The following is a 19700-nucleotide window of genomic DNA, read 5'->3' on the forward strand; positions in this document are numbered from 1 at the left end:
AATTTTAATGACAGCATCCGTTTTAGTTCAGACGATCACCAGAAATTAGAAGAAAAACACCCCTTACACTGTAGTTTGCTATAATGTAACATAAGCGAACAGAACAAAAGGGCATGAGGAAAGAGAGAGGGAGGGGAGGAATTGTTAAGTTGATCTTCACGAATTTAAGGACTTAAAAAAGACAGCAACCTAAAGTCGGAAGATAATATTTTACAACTCAAAGCAATACCACCAAATCTTTGGGCACTGCACGATGATGTTGCATCCGATCAGGGTGGGTGAAAAACACGATAGTAAATTCTTACCCTTTAGTACAATAAAATCACAGCAGTGTGAGAAATATACATAAACAAAATACAAAAACCCACAATGGCAAGAAGCTCAAGTCTAGGTAATGCCGGCACACAAAGAATGAGTATATAATCAGAGAATTTTACTTCTGGAATCCACCAAATTGATATTGTTGGCTGCTAAGGCTTGAGAACATGTCATTTCCGGTTTCTGTCTGTGAAGGAGTGAATCCAGATCTACCAAGACCAGAACCGGAACCCATAGCTCTACCCATGTAAAATGAAGGTGGAGGAGGGCCTTTCACCACTTCATCTGATCCATCACTTAATCCACCCACAATCCCAACATCTGCAAGATTTACTTTCTTGGCTGCAAAAACAATGGTAGACAAATAAAATTATGGAAACTTCAATTGCTCAACCAATTGGTATATTACAGAAAGAAAACCAAAATGTGTATTCACAATGTTGCACGAACGGGAAAATAAAAAACAATAATAATATATTGAGATGATAAACTTACGGCCAGATATATTGAGATCAATCAGTCCACGGCTAAGTGAATCTGCCCAGATGCCAGATTTCACCTGGAATGGATCCTTTTTAGGTGAAACTTTAGAGTCTACTGAAGTTTTACCATTCATCTTATCATGGTTGATGTCACTGGCAACATTATTGGAGGTCTGTGAAGATGCTGAATCAGGTTGAGAAGTAAAATCACCAAAAACATCAGATCCATCAAAATTATTAAGTGGAATCGCAGCAAAGGGGTCAAAAGTGCTATTGTTTGCAGGAGCAGAATTTCTTGACTTATTGTTAGGCTGCGCAACTGGTTCAGGAATGGCAAAGGGATCAAAAGTGCTATTATTCACAGGAGCCGAATTTCCTGTGTCTGTATGCACAACTGGTTCAGAAACAGCAAAGGGATCAAAAGTGATACTATTCGCCGAAGAAGAATTTCCTGACTTCTTGTCTGGCTGCGCAACTGGTTTAGGAATGGAAAACAAGTCAACTGTTGGTGTAACTGAAGGAATGGCTGGCTGTGATGCAAATAGATCCACTTCTTCCTATACATAAGTCAACACAGACATGAAAAAATAGAAATTACTAACTATGTGCCAAAAGGAATAAAGAAAAAAATTCAGCACATTGAAGTAAAATGTGCAAAAAAGAAGGCAAGCCACATATTATTCTCTTTCATCAGTTCTTCACAATCACATATTAAAGCTTTTAAGGAGTGCAATTTATCTATAGATATGAATAAGAACATTCAGAATAATGTCAAAAATTGTGCATCCCCATTAATGATGGCATATCCCACTCATTATTGGTTCCCCCTACCTGATCATTTCAGAAAGCTAACTTGTACAATTGAATATCATTAACATACTACTTCGGAAGATGAAATTGATATTGTAATTCATAATAAAGGACACGTCAATAATGTTTATTTCAGTTAAGTACTATTCAGTCAAACAGTCCTAGTTGATAATGGAAGAGAGGTTCTGAGCTTAGGACCACTAATTAGTAGAGGTTCCTGCCTTTGAATCTGCAAGCAATTGCTGGTGCAGGCATGAGAAAACCAACTGCAGTCGTAAAGAGTGAAGAAATCTAACCTGAGGTTGAGAACTAGCTCCCTTGTCCACATTAGGTGGTGCCGATACAAATGAAGCATCTGCAAATAGATCAACCTCTGAAACACTATTAGCAGCAGCCTTTTCTGTAGAAACAGATGTTGGAGCATCCATGAAGTCACTGATTAAATCTTGTCCAAAGAGATCAACTTGATTAGAGCTTCCAGCCGAAGGCTCTGTTGGAATGAAAACCCAATATCATTGACACACTGAGAAGAATAATAAAATGACTAATATTGTGGCAGATCTTGTCATCAAATGGATAGTTAAATTGATTATCTTATTTTCTGTCACTAGCTGCTCTGGGACTGGGTACACAGTTCAAGAATAAACAGATCATAATGAAAAAATGGGGATTATTTGAATGGAACTTTTACTGCACCATTTTTACATCATTTCCCTTTTATGAAAATCAAACAAGCAAGAAACAGACTCCAGCACACACTCTCCATCCTCCCCAACCCCGCGACCAGTTAAAAGGAAACAAAAACAGGAGAGGCAGTAAGGAAACTACGTCAAAATGGGGCAGGACTAGAACTGTCATTTTTCCAATCTAACAAGCTTAACCTATAGAGATAATCACTCTACCGGACCAGTCATTTTACTTGGAAAGCTTGTATTATCATGTACATAAGAGCAAAATGTGCATAATTTTAGTTTCATCCTAAATCTAAATTGAAGGAACAGGTTAATATCACTATTTAAATTAAATGAACAAAATCAGCAACTGGGATGCACTAGACTATATGGGAATACTTACTAGCAGAAGTTCCTCTTGGATCAAAGTCGTCAAAATCATCCTCGGTATTATTTGCAGGTGCACTTGAACTTTGAGAAGCAACTGAACTGTAATTATCATGGGCATTAGCAGTAGATGACTTAGATACTCTGGAAGGTGCATTCTCCTGACTTTTGCTGCAAGATAGAGATTCTGGAATTAGAATAGAAGAAATAGCATGTTCCTACGCAACCAAACAACTGAGCAATTGATGCATATAAGAGAAGGGAAATGAGATGAGCATCTCAACCATTGACCAAGAGTCCCATTTAAGAGAGTTCTCATTTCTCACAAGTCAGAACAAGTTCGTTAAACTGGGAATAGAAATGCAAGGTCAGAAGCTTGAGTCTGGCTTTGATACACAAACTTATTTATTTGTTTTACAACGGAAGTATTTGAGTCATAACCTGTATTATTAAAGGTAAAAGGAGATAAAATTTTCCGAACACATCAAATACAAACTAACAAGTTTAGTTTGATGGGATTTAATATTCTGTTAAGTATCTAAGGAAAGTGGGAAACCACACCTTAAAAGCTAGCTGTTAAGGGGGAAGAACCACTCTCCTTATATACAACATCAAGCATCCCATACTACTCGATGTGGGACTTTGAGCACCCCATAATACCCAAGTCCCTAACAATATACCGGCCCTGGAGAGCCGACGTCCACGGCGGCTTCACTCTATCGACACTGACCCAACGGTAGCCACTTTGCTACGGTCTATCAGTATTCGGTATTCACCTTAATCCAGCCTATAGGTAGCCCTCTCCATGGCACCGACAACCACGCTCTGATACCATTGTTAAGTATCTAAGAAAAGTGGGAAACCACACCTTAAAAGCTAGCTGTTAACGGGGAAGAACCACTCTCCTCATATACAACATCAAGCATCCCATACTACTCGATGTGGGACTTTGAGCACCCCATAATACCCAAGTCCCTAACATATTCCTTTGGGATATTATCTGGCAAAATTTCTATTAGAACACTTTTAAAGAACTAATGGAAAAAAAAAAACATTTAAGGAAAATTAGTCAAAACCATACAAATTCCTTAGTGCAAGGAACTTAAACAATTCTAGATATTTCAGACAGCAACTTAACATATAATAACAAATTAACAATGTACAACAAAATATATGCCATAATGACTGAATTTACAAACTAAGTTCAGTATTTCCCCCAAATTCTAACTAGTACCTAGGGTTATGCCAATGTGTAGAGACAATAATATGGCATAAACATAAAGTACACGTACAAGTAATTTACAGACGAGAATAGCAGTAAGATATGCCTTACCTGACAGAGTGTGCAGTACCCTTTTTGAAGGAGTTCTCTTCATCGTCACTGATGTTTCGTGATCTTCTAATGTATTTGTCTTCTTCATAGTCTCCCTTGTCTCTGTAGCTATCCTTAAACCTATCACCATCATTTGAACCAAAGCCCGAATATTTACCACTGCTCTGATAGCTGCCACTACTAAATGAGGTTGACCCAGACTTGTACGTGATTCCACTAGAAGAAACTCCAACGTATCTAAAGTACTCATCCAAAAGAAAAACAAGAATATTATTTACCAACAACACAATCTATATCATAGTTTAATTAAAATCAATTCGGGGATTAAGGTAGTGACATATTCGACCTACTTGTCACGGTTTGCAGCAGCTTTATTTCTCACTTCCTGTATCTTTTCTCTATTATTCAAAAGGGCCACAATGGTTTCTGCCTTCTTCCTGACATTTAGTCCCGAATCCTTACCACTAGGCTCAACATATTCAAAGCTAGAAAGTGCCTTCACCAATCCAAAGTAAAGGATTATATGTAAGGAAATTTATCGTTCATTCTTATTGCCAGTCTGTTTAAATATTGCAAGTTCAAATAGCAAATACATGAGAAGGATCCTTACTGAGATTTGAAATGTATGCTCTATAATGTCATCAACTGCACGTTCAGACCCATGTGCTACCAAATACTCTATAACAGCTAATGCCTGACGTAAAAGTACTTGAGAGTTATTGGGTGTGATGTAACAACAAATAAAATGGAAGACCTTCCCTTTGTAACTTAAATCTAAAATAACAAGGTTATGCAGAAAGTGTTACCTTGTAAACATAGCGCCAATCTTTTCCAGTTTCAGTCAATCTTGTCCAAAGGACATTCATGACCATTTGACATTCAGTACTGAAAAGTATAGCAGAAGCAATAATTTAAGAATAACACTAAATTTCCTCCAAATAAGAAGGAAAAATAGAACTTCTAAAAGTAGTATAATATAACTAGAACAGAAATAGATAGATTATTACAATTTTTTGGTAGCCAGTGCAATCTCTGCCAGTGCAGAACCATGAGGACCCCAAGGTTCATTATCAGTTGCATCCAACACCTAAATCATAAATAATGGTAAGAACTCCAATAAATAAAACCAGCAGATTTATTAATCATATAATTCAAACGTTGGAGCCATACATCCAATCTACCATACACATCTACAGAGCAGGGCCACAAACCAACAACATATCACTTGCTTAATTCAACTTATAACACCATCTTTTTAAGGTTAAAACTTATTTGTTAAGTTTGAAACTGAAAGAATGACCATAACTTAGAACAATTTATAACTACCTATCAAATTTATACCATACAAGAATTTTCTTATATAGTGTTGCTATGTAATATCTGATATCTTCCATCTTCTCGACAAAAGGCTGCCAGGCTGGTGTATTTGCACAAGATGAATGAGGCTCACAACTAAAAAAAATTTCAAGTTCCAATAATGGTATAGAATTGCTGGGTTGGGTATGCCCAAAGTGGAGAAAAAGAATATAGACTACATACTCTCCATAAATTGGGTCAGGTAAGAACTCCAATGGCAATTCTTCCGGAAGTTGAAGTTATTCAGTGAAGGCCCAATGACAATTTACAAATTTCATACTATGAAAATGATCTATTTGGTGAGAGCCAGCCACCAGGAACTATTACATCCAACAAGACGTGAAAAGCAATGAAATGCAAACGGATAGGCAATTGACTTTGATATGGCATTTGGTGTATATATTGATAACTTTCATTCCTCTCGTTCTCTGTATGCACTCCCTGAGTTAGTTTCCCAGAAGAAGGTTGTAGACTTGTAGTTTGGTTTAATAAAGTCAAGCATCTTACTATGTGAAACAGATCAGATTATGCAACGAGGAGATACAAATTCTGTAAATAAAAGCAACATCATTGGTTTTTATGTTGCCTGTTTCTACTTTCAAGTTTTAACATGAAAAAAAACATTCCTCAAAATGTTGCTGCTTGGTCCATGACTTCTATAATTAACAAAGTTGGGGAAAAAAATGAAGTGGCAACTTCTTACTTAAAGTCTGAAATATGATATGAAAACGGAAAATTGGCTTCACTAGTACATTTTTGCCAAGCATCTTACATAAAATTATGAGTTTTAAAACAAAAACGTGCATTTCATCAACACTACTTTTTATACAGTCTATGCGAGACTTATGCAACAATTCTGCCCCCATCTTCCCATGAGGCATGAACACAAAGATAAACAGAGACAATTCACATTCACATATGCATTTTACATACAAATCAAATCTAGAACAACACAACACAATTCAATTCACACACTCCCGCAATTCACATTCAATTCAGGAAGGGGAAAAAATATTTCTGATAAACAAAAGAACAAATCAAACAGCAATCTCATGAACATTCCAATCAAATAAACGCAAATAACAAGCAAAATAGCAGCAATTAGAATTTAACTTTACCTTCTGTTCGATCTCGGGAACCTTCAGCACCTTCAGATTCACTTCTCTCTTTCTGATTTCCACACACACATCAGGAAAGGAAAAAGAAAAAGAAAATCAATCACGACATCGTGGATTAGAGATTAACACATGAATTAATTCGCATAACAAGAAGATTTAAAAAAAATATAACAGATTGCTCACATTTCTCGAACGGTTTGATCGAAGACCTTCATGAAATCCATGGCGAAGAAAGTTGCAGATCGGATCTGATCTAACCGCAGCGTGATTTTATAAATAAACAAAGAAACAAAGGAAGAGAAGAAAGTTACGAATGAAAAATCATATCATATTGTATATAATTGCAGCAAAATTTCGATGGCTTAGGTTCTTTGAGTAACAACAATTTTTTTTTATTGATATTAATTTTTAGATCTAATATGGTCACACTACCATGACAATTTTCCTTTTTTTTATTATGTTAAATAAAAAATAATGGATATTCTCACTCTGGCCTTAATAATGTTATTTTAATTTTATAAAATTTTATTATCAATATGATTAATTTTGATGAGTTTAATTTTAACAACCTAATAGTGTAAATAATTTTATATAATTATTCAATTAAATTTATGTATTTAAATGATTTTTTAAATAATAAATTAAAAATTATTATTTTCATTGATATGATAATATAATAATAATTATTTGTGATAAAATCGTAAAAGAATAGGAAAAGGAAAGATGAAAAATATTGTACTTTGTATTTTTAATTGAATTGTATTGCAAACTATGAGAGTAAAACTAATATATATACAGAGTATTATCTTATGAAAGATAAAAGTAAATAAAGATAAGATAACAACAACTAAATATAAGATAAAGATAAGATAAGATAATAAAGACTAAAACTTAAATTGAATTTATGTATTCTGTTGGACTGAATTTGTGAGTCACGAGACTTTTTTATTATTGTCATGAGTCAAGGTGGAATAGTAATTTAATAATTTGTGTAAAATTTGCTGAATAAATAGTATTATCAATTTAAGAGTATATTAGTTTTTCCAAAATGGATATTATTGTATGTTTAATTCTATGCCTAAAGAAGTTCATGTATTCATATATTTTCATATGTATTATAGTAAATACATGATAAAAGTTATTTGGAGAATAAAATTGTGTACTACATCTCTTCTCAATTCTTATTATATATAATAGTAGGCAATTGTTAAAAACATGTGAATGATACTTAGCTCACTGTGTTTCGTTATTTGCTTTGACTGACTCCTATTAAGTTCTGGAAAGTTTATTGTTTAATTTAAGTTTTTTTTTTTTTAAGATACTCCCTTTACAATCATCATTCACTATCATTCTCAGGACACTTTGCTGTTGATCAACAAAACTCAATCCCAGAATTAATATAAGACTTTTTTCTTTTTTCTTTTTTTTTGGTCGAATTAAACAGCCACTAATTCTAAATATTACACACTTACATACAACACACGCTCTACACATATTTAAGGGTTTTATTTACTACTTAGTCACAGTTAAAATTTGAACTCGAATGTAATATATTAAGAAACAATATATTTAGCCACTGAACACGTAAGATTCTTGTTAGTTAGCCAATTCTCACACTTATTTTCTTTTCTATAATTATGAAGGAAATTTAGCTCTCAATATTTTTATTTTTTTTATTTTTTATTTTTGTATTATAACAAGACTACAGAAATATCAAAATAAAATAATCACAAAATTTGTCCAAAAAAAAAAAGCTCTCGGTAAAGTTCATGTAAAGATGCTCCAAAATTTGTCCAACTACTTATTGGATGGAGAAACAAAAATGTTAGGCCCAAGAATGATTGAACAATCACTAGCCCAAAACTGATGGCATGAGTGTAAGCCCATTGATTCACATTTTTTCTTTTTTAATAATATTATAATCCGGTGGACAAAAACAAAAAAAAATCAACAAAAAAAAAAAAAAGTATTGCAATCCGTGTCATGTCCCATTATCTCATGAACCATTTATAATACAGCAAGAATAGATTGTAGGTAACTTAAAAACTTCCTAATACAGAAAAAAAAAATAGAAGAGAAAAAAACAAAAAATTAAAAAATACTTCATTCCCAGAGTTTTTAATTCCTTTGAAGTAAAGCAAGTAGTTTGTCTTCTTCATATATGGAAAATAAAAAATAAAAACTGTCTTATTCTAGCATGTGATAATGGTAAAATTAAAAAGCATTCAAACTTTATTTATTTATAGAAAGCTATTATAAAAGGTAAAAATTCAGATAAAGTTGACTTCACGTGAAGTTATACATGAGAGTCGTTAGATAAAAATTAAGTCAAATCAGTCAAATCATCTAACAGCTCTCAAGTATCAACTTCACGTGAAGTCGATTGCACCTGAGTTTCCATCATTAAAAAATGACAACTTTTTTGGTCTATAATAACCTTTTGTCCCAACCAAGTTGTCAAGGTTTGTGGGGTTGGTTTACTTCTGATCAAGGTATGTACTTTTTTGAACAAGGACATGGAATAATAATAATAATAAAAGTTGAGAACAATGAGATAATATAATTTTTATTTTGGTTATTAATTAAACATTTTTTCCCATTTTTTATATAAAATTAAAGTACAAGCATGCTTTAGGCATTCTTTAGTGAGCAAAAATGTACAAGTGTACCCTATTGAGAACAAATAAGAATATGTCTCTTTTTTATCAAAGCTATTTGTGAAGGAATATTCATCCATAATTTCATATGCATAAAATGCCAAAAGGAAGAAGATAATGTAGGACAATAATAAATTAAAAGACTAATAAAACTTTTATCAAAATAGACATAACCAAACATTAGAACAAACAAAATGTTTTGGCCATCTTTGGAAGCATCCTTTTTTATATATAAAAAAATCCATAATAAATTTAATTTAAACAAGTCAGTTCCAAATTCAACTTTTGATTTTTATCCAATTTGTAAACAATGACCCCCTTAATATGGGTCAAGAGTGTAATCAAAGTAAGACTAGGAATAAAGAAAATGGTCAATTAGTAAGGTTTGGCTGCCAATTATATTGGTTGGCACATGAACAATTACCATTATGAATGATTTTCTCCATTTATAGATAAGATTCCAAAAACTTAATACTAATTTAATAATTAACTATGTATGTAGTGATCTTAAGTCATAAACTGTGGTCTTGACTAGGAGCAAAAACAACAACATATAGTGGGATAAGAATGACGAGATATTAATATGAACTTATATTATATATAACCGTATTTTTTTAATGAATTAACTCTTTTTTGTTATCCACAATATTTATTATTTCGATAGGTTAAAGATTAATTTATTATGAATCTGAGTTTTATTTAAAGATCTATTATTGGTCAATAAATTACTGTTTACACAAGACAAAATTTAAATTTCTGACCGCACTTACTTAAACGAATGAGTGAGTTAAATACTTGATGAATCCAAATTAATTTTTTAATGAATTAACTAATATGTGAGATATCTGTTTTTTAATACATTAGACACTTATTAATTGGAATTTTAATAGCTATTATTAGCTTGTTATTAAAAAAAACCTATTTTTATTGTTAGCTATTAAACAATTGAATTGAAAGTTTTATGAAAGAAAATCAAATATAGTAGTTTATCACAAAATTTTAATAGCTAACAATAAAAATATGATTTTGTTAATAACAACCCTAAGTAGCTATTAAAATTAAAGTTCATTAAAGTCCATAGTTTATATATGAATTGGCTACATATATACATCACAAGCTAGATAACAAAATCCTTAGCTTATAGTTAAATTCTGTTTGTGGACAATTTTATATTGGGAGATTTTCTATCATCTAAAAATAGTCCCTCAATTTTTAAATTAATTAAAATTAGTCTCTAATTTTCAAATTGTAAATTAAGTTAATCCTCTAGTTTCTAAATTGTCACGTATTATATATAAGTTGTTGCGGCAGAAAAATCATTTTAATCAATTTGCTTCTGAGATGAAAAATTGAGGAGAGCAATTTGAATGTTTAGGAATTAGAATGACCAAATTGATTGAAACAATACTAACTTGATTCGTAATTAATTTAAAAACTAAATCGATCAATTTAAAAACTAGCTAGGGATTGATTCGGTTGATATCTTCAATTTTAAGTATATGTTTAGATTAGTTTTTTTAATCAACATAAGATAGTAGAGTAATTTTTTCAATAATAGAATAGAAAAATGTCACTCTTTTTTTTTAATTTATGTAGTTTTTTTAATTTACTCCTATTATTATTATTTTTTATTTTTCATAATTTTTTATTAAAAATAAAAAATATTAATTAAAGAATAGCACAATCACCCGTTTATATAAAATAGAATAATATTAAGAAATTAATTTTTCCAACTAATTTTTTAAAATTATTTTAAATTTTAAATTATAAACTCGTACTAGGATTCTTTTTCTTTTTCATTTTAATATTTTTTTTTACAACATGAATGAATATTATTTCACGAGAGAAGCGAGGAAAGAGAGAAAAAGACACAGAATCTTTTATGGCTCATGAATGAGAGGGACATAATCACATAAATATTTAAAATTATTTAAATATTATTCAATTCTTATATATTATTAGGTTTGAATTGGCCACCATCCCATGCAACTTTCGTGACCACTATGATTCAAACAAACAAACATGCTTATGTCATTAAAATTATTATATTATATTAAAATTATTATTCAAGTCTATGTGCATGCATGTGTTCTGTAACTTCAAACTAACAAAAGCTTTTAGAATTATATTATATTAATTTATTTTTAATATATATTTTATATGGATCAAATAATTAACTTAATAATTAATTTTTTGTATACATGTATGTAATATATATCGTTGAATTGAAAATAATGTTCTTTCAAAAGTTCATGAAAAGCTCTTTATCTGCTTTAATTAAATGGTAAATTTGATGGTGGCTCCATTTTCATTTTTCTCTTTAATAAACTTATAATTTAGGTGAAAGATAAAATGTTATTTTAATTTGATATAATTTTTTTTTAACAACTTTTTTAAAAATCATTTTTCATGATGCGACACAAAAATAAGATAGCAAAACGGACTTTCATGAATATTAGTCATTCTTTTCGATATTGCTATGAAGAATAAATTAATAGACAAAAAAGCTTCTAACAAGAACAAATAACAAATAATTTAAATATACAAATAATTAATAAATAATTATATTTTGAAAAATTTTAATGAGACAGAATAATATGACAACTTGTTTCCCTATATATAATGTAATAGGCGCTGAATTTAATTATTTTCTCATTGACCCCACATTCCACCATGCATGAATCATGTATGATCAATGAGCATCATGCATGCATTTCATGTTCATAATCTTTAATAATTTTGTTCTTTTAAGAAGATGCAGTTAATTTTATGTAAAATTATTGATAGTTTAGAGTTATTAAATAATAATTTAGTCAAATTTATTAAATTATTCAACGATTTTCAACTATCAACTTCACATGAAATTACTTGCACATAAATTTTCATTTTTTTTCTGATTATAATTAGTGCTTTTTAATTTTTTTTCTTTTTACAAATTCCACAAAGTCACATTCTTTTTTGTTTCAAATAAAACATGCATCACTTTAGACAAAATTAACATATATTTTAAAAAATTAATATATCTAGATATGTCAATTTGTCAAAAATAAATATATATAAATACATAAAATAGAAAGAAGAGTATCCACTATCCAATAATACAACATTCATCTTTAATTTAATTACTCAATGTGGCTTAATTTCAGCACAGTTGAAATCAACCCACTCAGAGTAACAATAACTACTAATACTTTGAGAAAATTCACCATCAAACCCTAAATCCATCAAGAATTCCTTATTAGATTCATCATTATCACCACCAACACCATGTTGTTTTTCTTCTTCTAGAAGTGATGATCCACCCTTGTAGTCCAATAATGCAAGTGATGAAGAAGAAGTTGAACCTTCAATATTACTACTACTATTATTATTCTTGTTGTTCCTTGAATTTGCACCACCAATTTCTAAATTCATAAATTGTGGACTATAGAGTTGTTGATGAATTAGGTCAAGACTTATGTTAGAACTAAAATTAGTAATATCATTGCTTAAAATTGGAAGATGCACTAATGATGATGATGAACAATTTTTAGTAGCTTGAAAATCTGAGTTTTGTTGAGTAGTCAATAATGTTTTATTATTATTATTATTAGGGGAAATTACTTTTGCTGCCATGAGCTTCTTCTTGAGCTTGGTGTTCCAATAGTTTTTGACATCATTATCTGTTCTGCCAGGAAGTTGAGATGCTATTGCAGACCATCTAGGACAAGCACACAAGTTTCATGTGAATACCCATAGTTTTTTTTTTTTTAATTTGAATATAAATATACATACAATATTACAATAATGAATTTAGGATTATGCTACGTGTACACTAAAATTAGTCATCAAAGTCAATCACCAATATAAAATATATGTCGAAATATAAATACATGTTGAAAATAAATTAAATCACACATGTATTTATACACAAATATATTAATGATTGATTTTAGTGACTAATTTTAATATCCAAATAGCATTTCTGATGAAGTTATATATTACTAGTATACTTGCATTTGAAAAAAAAGTAAAAGTATCAAGCTTTTGGAATATTCAACTCATGAAAATTTAGAATTTTTCTTTCATTTGTTGAGTAATTAATATTTTTACAATAGATTTGGTAATTATGTCAAGATATAAATAATATATATACAGAAAAATAAATAGAAAAATATTCAAGAGTAAGCAAAATGTATTGGTTTTTATTTTGCACGTACTTTTAGAAATTAATTCAATTATTTTAGTTTAGTAATATAATAATATATTTTTAGTCCACACTTTTAAACATAGATTTAGATCTTTTAAAGTTTGGATTTTACTTTAAAGAGTAAAGTACGATCTCTCACCATTGATTTCATAGGTAGGACCAAGAATAAATATAAAAGAGAAACTATTCAAGAGTAAAAAATTATACTTTACTCTTTAAAGTGAAATTCAAACTTTAAAGGATCCAAATCCTTTAAACATTCCTAGTTAATTACTGAACAAAAAAACAAATTCTACTGACATTTCTCAAATAAATATCTTGAAATGAATACTCTTTCAAAAATTATACACAACAAAGTCAACGAGAGAATTTTTTGTCTCATTATTGTCATGTTTTATATCATAAATCGTCTGTTAAAATATTTATCATCTTAATTGAACTCATATTTATTATTATAATACACGCTTTTTTTATTTAGAAAAAATGAATTAATAAACAAGTTTAGTGTCTTTAAATATATGAAAAGTTTTGAAAAAACAATTTTAACTAAAAACTATCAAAATTTATTATTTTTTATTTTATTTAATACATGTTACAATAAATACATGCTAAATAAGAGAAAATTGAGCTGTTTGAACTAATTTTTTGTTGTCTTCTTAGTATTACTAATAAATATATACCACTAGTGGTAGTAATAAAATTAATAATTTACAAGTTATAGATAGACTTGCCTGCTTCCCATTTGAGTATAGAGAGTGCAAATGATTTGATCCTCTTGTTCGGTAAATCCTCCATGTTTTATATCTGGCCTTAGATAATTCAGCCACCTTAGACGGCAACTCTTCCCACACCTCCTTAAACCTACATATATTATATCACATCATCAAATAATCAAATTTTAATTTGTATAACACAAAATTAGAAGGGAGGGAGGGGGAGAAAATATCAAATTAAAGCATATATTTGTTTCATCATGATCAATCTCATGTATGTATATGTGATATTAGTTTTGCGGTAGTCGAAAACCGCCGCTATATATCCGTTTTAAAAACTGCCGTTATCTGTCGAAATTCCTGTAGTGTTTGGTATGATATATATCTGTTTTTAATTTGTTCGAAATTTTTTCTAATTTTATTTGAAAATATGTATGAAGATGAATGCACCTACCTCTGCAATTTGAATTGAAATTTACAAAGTAAAACACTGAATTCAATCAAAGCACAATATTGAGATAAATTAAAGATACAAAGTTTGAAAACCTTTAACTTAATTACACTTAATAAGCAATAATTCTTCCAATCCCCACTGATTATAATGTTCATTATAGGGGAGAAAATTTCACTTTTTTCCCTTCTCAAGAACGAAAGAATAAGAACCAAAGAAAGAAGATCACCACCAAAATTATTAATGATCAAAACAATACCCCATGATTTTGTTTTTCTTAAAAAAAGTTTAATTTATAATATACGATCTACTCTAATTCTATGCAAACAGAAACATAACAATTTAAAAGAAAAGAAAAGAAAAGAAAAAGAACCAGCTTTTCTTGGCAATGCAATCCAATTTCCTCCAGTGCCATGAGTGTGAAGATAGTTCTTGAGTGTTGCATCCTCATCAGGAGACCATGGTCCTCTCTTCACATTTGCTTTGTCACAACAAGGAGCTCTTCCCATGGCCGCAACACTATACTATTCTCAAATGAAATAACAATAATAATTTATAATAAATAATAATAATAATGATAGTAATATAGTGACCCTTTGATTTGAACTTTTAGAATAATTAAATTTATTTATAATTTTATGATATTTTTTTATGAGATACTCAATATGTATTTTTAAATATGATAAGTAATTGATAATTAATTTTTATATACAAGAAGTATAATATGATTGAATATTTAATTAGATTATTAGATTATAGATAATATGATGAGAAACCTATAAAGTTATTAATACTTGGTACAATTAAATTTCGGTTCTAATTATTCTAATCTTCTTGTTATAGTTGGTGGTTGAATTGGCTATATGTTCATCAATAATGCTCTTCATTGAGAAACTTTTTTAATTAAGATTCCCAAAATTTTCTTAAAGTGTAATTCATTGTTATATATTAATCATTTTAAAGTAATAATCATTATTATATATTGTTCGAGTCTCCTTATTTTTTGGTAAAAAAAATATTAATTATTTTATATATGCATGAAATTTGTACAAAAGAATTAATATTAACCATCTTTTCTAAATATTGTTAAAAAGGAATTTATTATTTTTAAATCTTAAGGAATCATTTTATCTTTTCTTTTTGGTCTGGAATTCGTCTTTCTTTTTCTTTTCCTATATATATATTTTTTAAAAGAACATTTAAGTATAGTACGTAAAATAGTAGTTGAATAAGTCAGCGATCGAGTGGTGAAAAATTACATATTTACTGGAGAGTTAAAAATGATAAAATGTCATCAGTCATCTTATCATAAATGTCCAAGAACAATTTTTATTTTTCGTTTTTTTGTCCTTTTCAAATAATTCGTTGTTATCAATTATTGGAGCTTATATTTAACATTGACTATTTAATTTTAATAAATTTTAGCTAAGTAACAAGAACTTATTAAACATTATTATTAATCAATAATCATGTATCGTTATATATATGGTATGGATTATGAAAATAAAGTAATATATATACGAGGTACGAGGATAACATGAAAATTAATTAGTTTATATTAATTTATAGTTATATGTAATTAATATTATCTTTTAATTTATATTAATAGTATGATCAATTTTATTTACTTTTACTCCCAAATAATTGTCCCGTTATACTCAAATAATAATAATAATAATTATAATTATAATTATACACGGATTAAAAAAAAGCATCTTGATTTGATATAAATTTAAATAAGTATTCAAAATTATTATTATTAGTTATTAATTAATTATTTTGTTGGTTCTTATAATTTTGTAAAAATTTTAATTGATTACTCATAATTTAAAGATTTATAGTTAGATCTTTATTTTATATTAAATTTTTTAATTAAATTCTTATATTAAAAAAATTATAATAATCTTAGGATATTTACTTTTAAAATATTATTCTACAATTCATCTTATATCAAGTAAAAAAAAAATAATTAACAGAAACTTAATTGAATTATTTTTATCAAATATAAAGATGTAATTATAATTTTTAACTATAAGATTCTAATTAAAAATTAAGAAAATTATAAAAATTAACATAATAAATAAGATAAATCACCCATTTAAAATAAATTTTGTCCAATATTATTCGTTTGTTTTGAATTGACTTTCGTTACTAATGTCATATACAATTTTTTTTTGAACTAAATTGATTACTAGTAATTTTTAGTAAATCGTCCCAGGCCAAAATGATTATGTACAAAATAAAGGCGTAGGTAAATCATTTTAAATGGGTGATTTTTCATAATAAATAACTTTTATTTAGTTATCATATTTTTATATTTGCTCTTTTTTTCTATTTCACTTTCTATTCTTCATTTTATAAAATTACTAATAAAAACAATTAATAAATGTTTTATAGTTTTTTTTAAAAATACTATGTATAAATATATATGTAATTTGTGTATTTGTATATAAATATATACATATAATATTCAACTTATTTTTTTCATACAAATTTGTATGAAGAATAGAGAGAATTAAAAATAACTAGAGAGAATAGAAGAAAAATTTCTAGTATTAGAACCAAAGAGAAAAAATAGAATTTCTATTATATCATACATATTCCTACATTATTACATCATACTCCTATTTATAATATAATTTTTTAATTGGGCTAGTCCAATAGTAATCTTATCATTATTCTACCCTTCAAAACAACTTTGTCTTTAAGATTGTGAAAAAATATAAATCATAATAAAAATTGTAAAAGTTAATTATAATTAATAAAAGAAACCAAACAATCCCAAAATAATACTTTTTATAACCACTGCTGACAAAAAAAAATTTACCACCACAATGCCATTGTTTTAAAAATATGAGCCCACTTAGAATTCGTATACCAAAATTTTTGTAAAACATGAAACTTAGAGTTTGGGCCCAAATCAAATATAGTTAAGCCCAGAATTCTAAAACATAAGGCTTCACCGTCAACCTCGTGCCAGAACCTTCCTCCAACACTGTGAGCCACTCCTTCGCCGCCCAAACACGCCGCCACTGGAGCAGGGGTTGTGGTTACCGGCGCCGCCAGGATTTCTTCCCCTTCTGTAACCACCTCGCGCTTCTTCCTTGCTCCTTCCTCGCGAGCCACCCACTGCGAAACGAGCCAACAACCGCGTGTGCCGCCATCAATATCGCCACCGCTGGAGAACTCGAGGCTTGTCGCCGCTGCAGCACGATCCCAGGGAAACGATGCCGCCATGAGCGGTGGTGGCTTAGCCGCCATCGGAAGTCCGCAACTGAACCCACGAGAGTGAAGATATCAGCCTTTCCCCGTCCCTGCTCCACCAACCAAGGCCTTCGCGAGTGCCCGCTCTCCCCTCGTGAGGGCGCCGTCCTCGGCGCCACTGCCGCTGTGCAGGACTGAAGCCGCGCCAGCGCCGCTCTCTGTCGCCAGGCCAACCGCCGCTGCTCCGCCGTCCCGGACGGCAACTTCCTCCTCGGCCAGAGCCGTTTCCTCCAAATGCGCCAATTGTAGATCCAGGTGTTTTCCGAGTTTTGCATATGCAACTTCTGGTAAGTTGCTGATTCTATTTGAGAGCATAGCAATTTTTCTGGAATTATGAGGAGTTCTTACATGTTCTTCAGAAATTGCACAAGCTGGACTTGTTGAACTGGGAACTGAGCCTGTGAAATTGAATTTGTGCTCTATAGTTGTTATATGTCGCTGAATTGCTAGTTGAATCTAAATTTGCATAGACTCGTGCCTCTTGTTTTTCTTGAAATTTCGCTGATGTTGCTGCCATTTGTTGCTCTCTTGATTTTTCGTCTGTGTGTTTGGGATGCATTGCTGATTCTGGAATTATTGTTGCTGCATTCTCTAATCATGCAGTTCTCATAAACCGAATCTGAATTTTGGAATTGCAGAACTGGAAGTGCTGAAGTTGCTGTTTCTGGTTTTGTTAAAGTATTGTTGATTGGTGGATTTGTTAAAGTATTGTTGATTGGTTGAAAATCTGCTGCTGATTTGGCTTGAATATGGACAATTAGATGCTGTTGGAGATGTTGATTAGCGTTCAAGGTTGCACAAATTCTGGCGCAAGATCTTCAAGTAACTGTCTGCTTTTTGATAATTTGAATTCAAGCGTTGTAAATTAGTTTAAATTTGATCTCAAATTGAGTCCGGTGAATCACCATAAAAATTTGGCAAGGTGTTCAATGAAAGCACCATTTGATACGAATCTCTATCAAGAATAGAGAGAATTAGAGATAATAAGAAAAAATAAAAGAAAAATAGAAAATAGAGTTTCTATTACATTATGCATATTCTTACATTACTACGTCATACTTTTATTTATAGTATAATTTTTTAATTGAGCTAATTTAATACTAATTTTATCATTTTTAATGTATATTTTTTCTTTGGTGTATATTCTATATTAATGATATGTTTTAGTAACTGATTTTAGTGTATATCTAGTATGGTTATTTTTTTAGCCAATATCAACTAATTTTTTATAATTATTTTTAGAGAAAAGGAAAAATAGGTCATTGGCTTTTTGATCTACGGACATTTAAGTTTTCGAGGATTTAAAATGTTTTTAAGTCTCTGACTTCATATTTACTTGGGCGTGTTATACCCATCAAAAAAATCAAACTTGACTCTAGTTTTATATGAATGAACACACGAAAGAATTTTTAAAATAAGACAAATTAGACTCAGACATCGATATGTCTAGATTTTATCTAGATTTTGAAAAGATTAGAAACTTAAATATAAATGTCTACAAACCAAAAAGTTAGGATTAATTTGTTCTTTTTTTATACTTATTTTAAATCTAAATCTTAAACCTTAAACTATAAATTGTAAATACTAAATTATCCAAAATAATTTTTTTATAATAAAAAATATTTAATATTAACTATTAAAAATTAATTTTTTATACTTATTTTTTTATTAACCATTATTCATTGTAGGAATAAATAATAAGGGGGACTTTTTTCTTCTTAAATTTGTAGTTAATTATAAAAAATATAAGGTAGAATCACGTTTTCATCTACATGTAAAAGTAATAATTAAAATTGGAAATAACAATTAAGAGGGAATGCCAATTAACAGTACCAAATATAATAATTCAAGTTCTTCCAAGTTACATTCGCGTGTCGCGGCATTTTGAAGAGTTCATGCTTCTCCTTCAACTTCATTTTCATCTTCATCTAATTCTTCTCTTTAATCATCC

At 29.6% G+C, this 19700-nt stretch overlaps 3 protein-coding genes across 7 annotated transcripts in view; 1 reads left to right on the forward strand and 2 right to left on the reverse strand.

The window, feature by feature from the left end:
* Positions 1–141: 141 nt before the first annotated feature.
* On the reverse strand, positions 142–6855 carry LOC127746570 (clathrin interactor EPSIN 1-like). The gene is made up of 11 exons (XM_052260263.1): positions 6659–6855; positions 6476–6527; positions 5009–5088; positions 4808–4886; positions 4612–4695; positions 4352–4497; positions 4002–4238; positions 2685–2839; positions 1907–2100; positions 814–1357; positions 142–660 (listed from the first exon to the last, which is right to left on the reverse strand). The coding sequence occupies exons 1-11, from the start codon at positions 6697–6699 to the stop codon at positions 434–436; spliced, it is 1839 nt and encodes a 612-aa protein (XP_052116223.1). The 5' UTR covers positions 6700–6855; the 3' UTR covers positions 142–433.
* A 5366-nt stretch (positions 6856–12221) lies between these two features.
* On the reverse strand, positions 12222–15065 carry LOC127739601 (transcription factor RAX2-like). Of its 2 annotated transcripts, XM_052253263.1 has the most exons (4): positions 14859–15065; positions 14053–14182; positions 12736–12832; positions 12285–12476 (listed from the first exon to the last, which is right to left on the reverse strand). In XM_052253263.1, exons 1-4 carry the CDS (start codon positions 14992–14994, stop codon positions 12417–12419), a joined length of 423 nt encoding a protein of 140 aa, XP_052109223.1. In that variant the 5' UTR covers positions 14995–15065; the 3' UTR covers positions 12285–12416. The 2 variants fall into 2 exon arrangements, with proteins under 2 accessions (XP_052109222.1, XP_052109223.1); XM_052253262.1 differs by having other exon boundaries at positions 12222–12832.
* A 2820-nt stretch (positions 15066–17885) lies between these two features.
* The window catches only part of LOC127746124 (RNA pseudouridine synthase 3, mitochondrial-like), a 6367-nt gene continuing 4552 nt past the window's right edge, over positions 17886–19700 (forward strand). The window contains exons 1-2 of one of the 4 annotated variants that reach the window (XM_052259796.1): positions 17886–18004; positions 18388–18571. In XM_052259796.1, the coding sequence (XP_052115756.1) occupies positions 18511–18571 (61 nt within the window). In that variant the 5' untranslated portion in view covers positions 17886–18004; positions 18388–18510. Of the gene's footprint in view, positions 18572–19700 lie in introns of all 4 variants that reach the window. The other 3 variants (XM_052259795.1, XM_052259798.1, XM_052259797.1) reach the window with 3 other exon arrangements.

Source organism: Arachis duranensis, chromosome 1 (assembly GCF_000817695.3).
Source record: "Arachis duranensis cultivar V14167 chromosome 1, aradu.V14167.gnm2.J7QH, whole genome shotgun sequence".
In the NCBI taxonomy this organism is placed as follows: Eukaryota; Viridiplantae; Streptophyta; class Magnoliopsida; order Fabales; family Fabaceae; genus Arachis; species Arachis duranensis.

Bases quoted from the DNA above. Each gene is read 5' to 3' on its own strand.
- LOC127746570 (XM_052260263.1), bottom strand. From the start codon at position 6,699: ATGGATTTCATGAAGGTCTTCGATCAAACCGTTCGAGAAAT. The intron at 4,887-5,008 runs GTAATAATCTAT...TATACTTTTCAG, and splicing joins GCACTGGCTACCAAAAAATT to TACTGAATGTCAAATGGTCA. The intron at 4,239-4,351 runs GTAGGTCGAATA...TGAGTACTTTAG, and splicing joins GCTGCTGCAAACCGTGACAA to ATACGTTGGAGTTTCTTCTA.
- LOC127739601 (XM_052253262.1), bottom strand. From the start codon at position 14,994: ATGGGAAGAGCTCCTTGTTGTGACAAAGCAAATGTGAAGAGAGGACCA. The intron at 14,183-14,858 runs GTTCTTTTTCTT...TAATATATGTAG, and splicing joins TGCATTGCCAAGAAAAGCTG to GTTTAAGGAGGTGTGGGAAG. The intron at 12,833-14,052 runs GCAAGTCTATCT...TGCTTGTCCTAG, and splicing joins TATACTCAAATGGGAAGCAG to ATGGTCTGCAATAGCATCTC.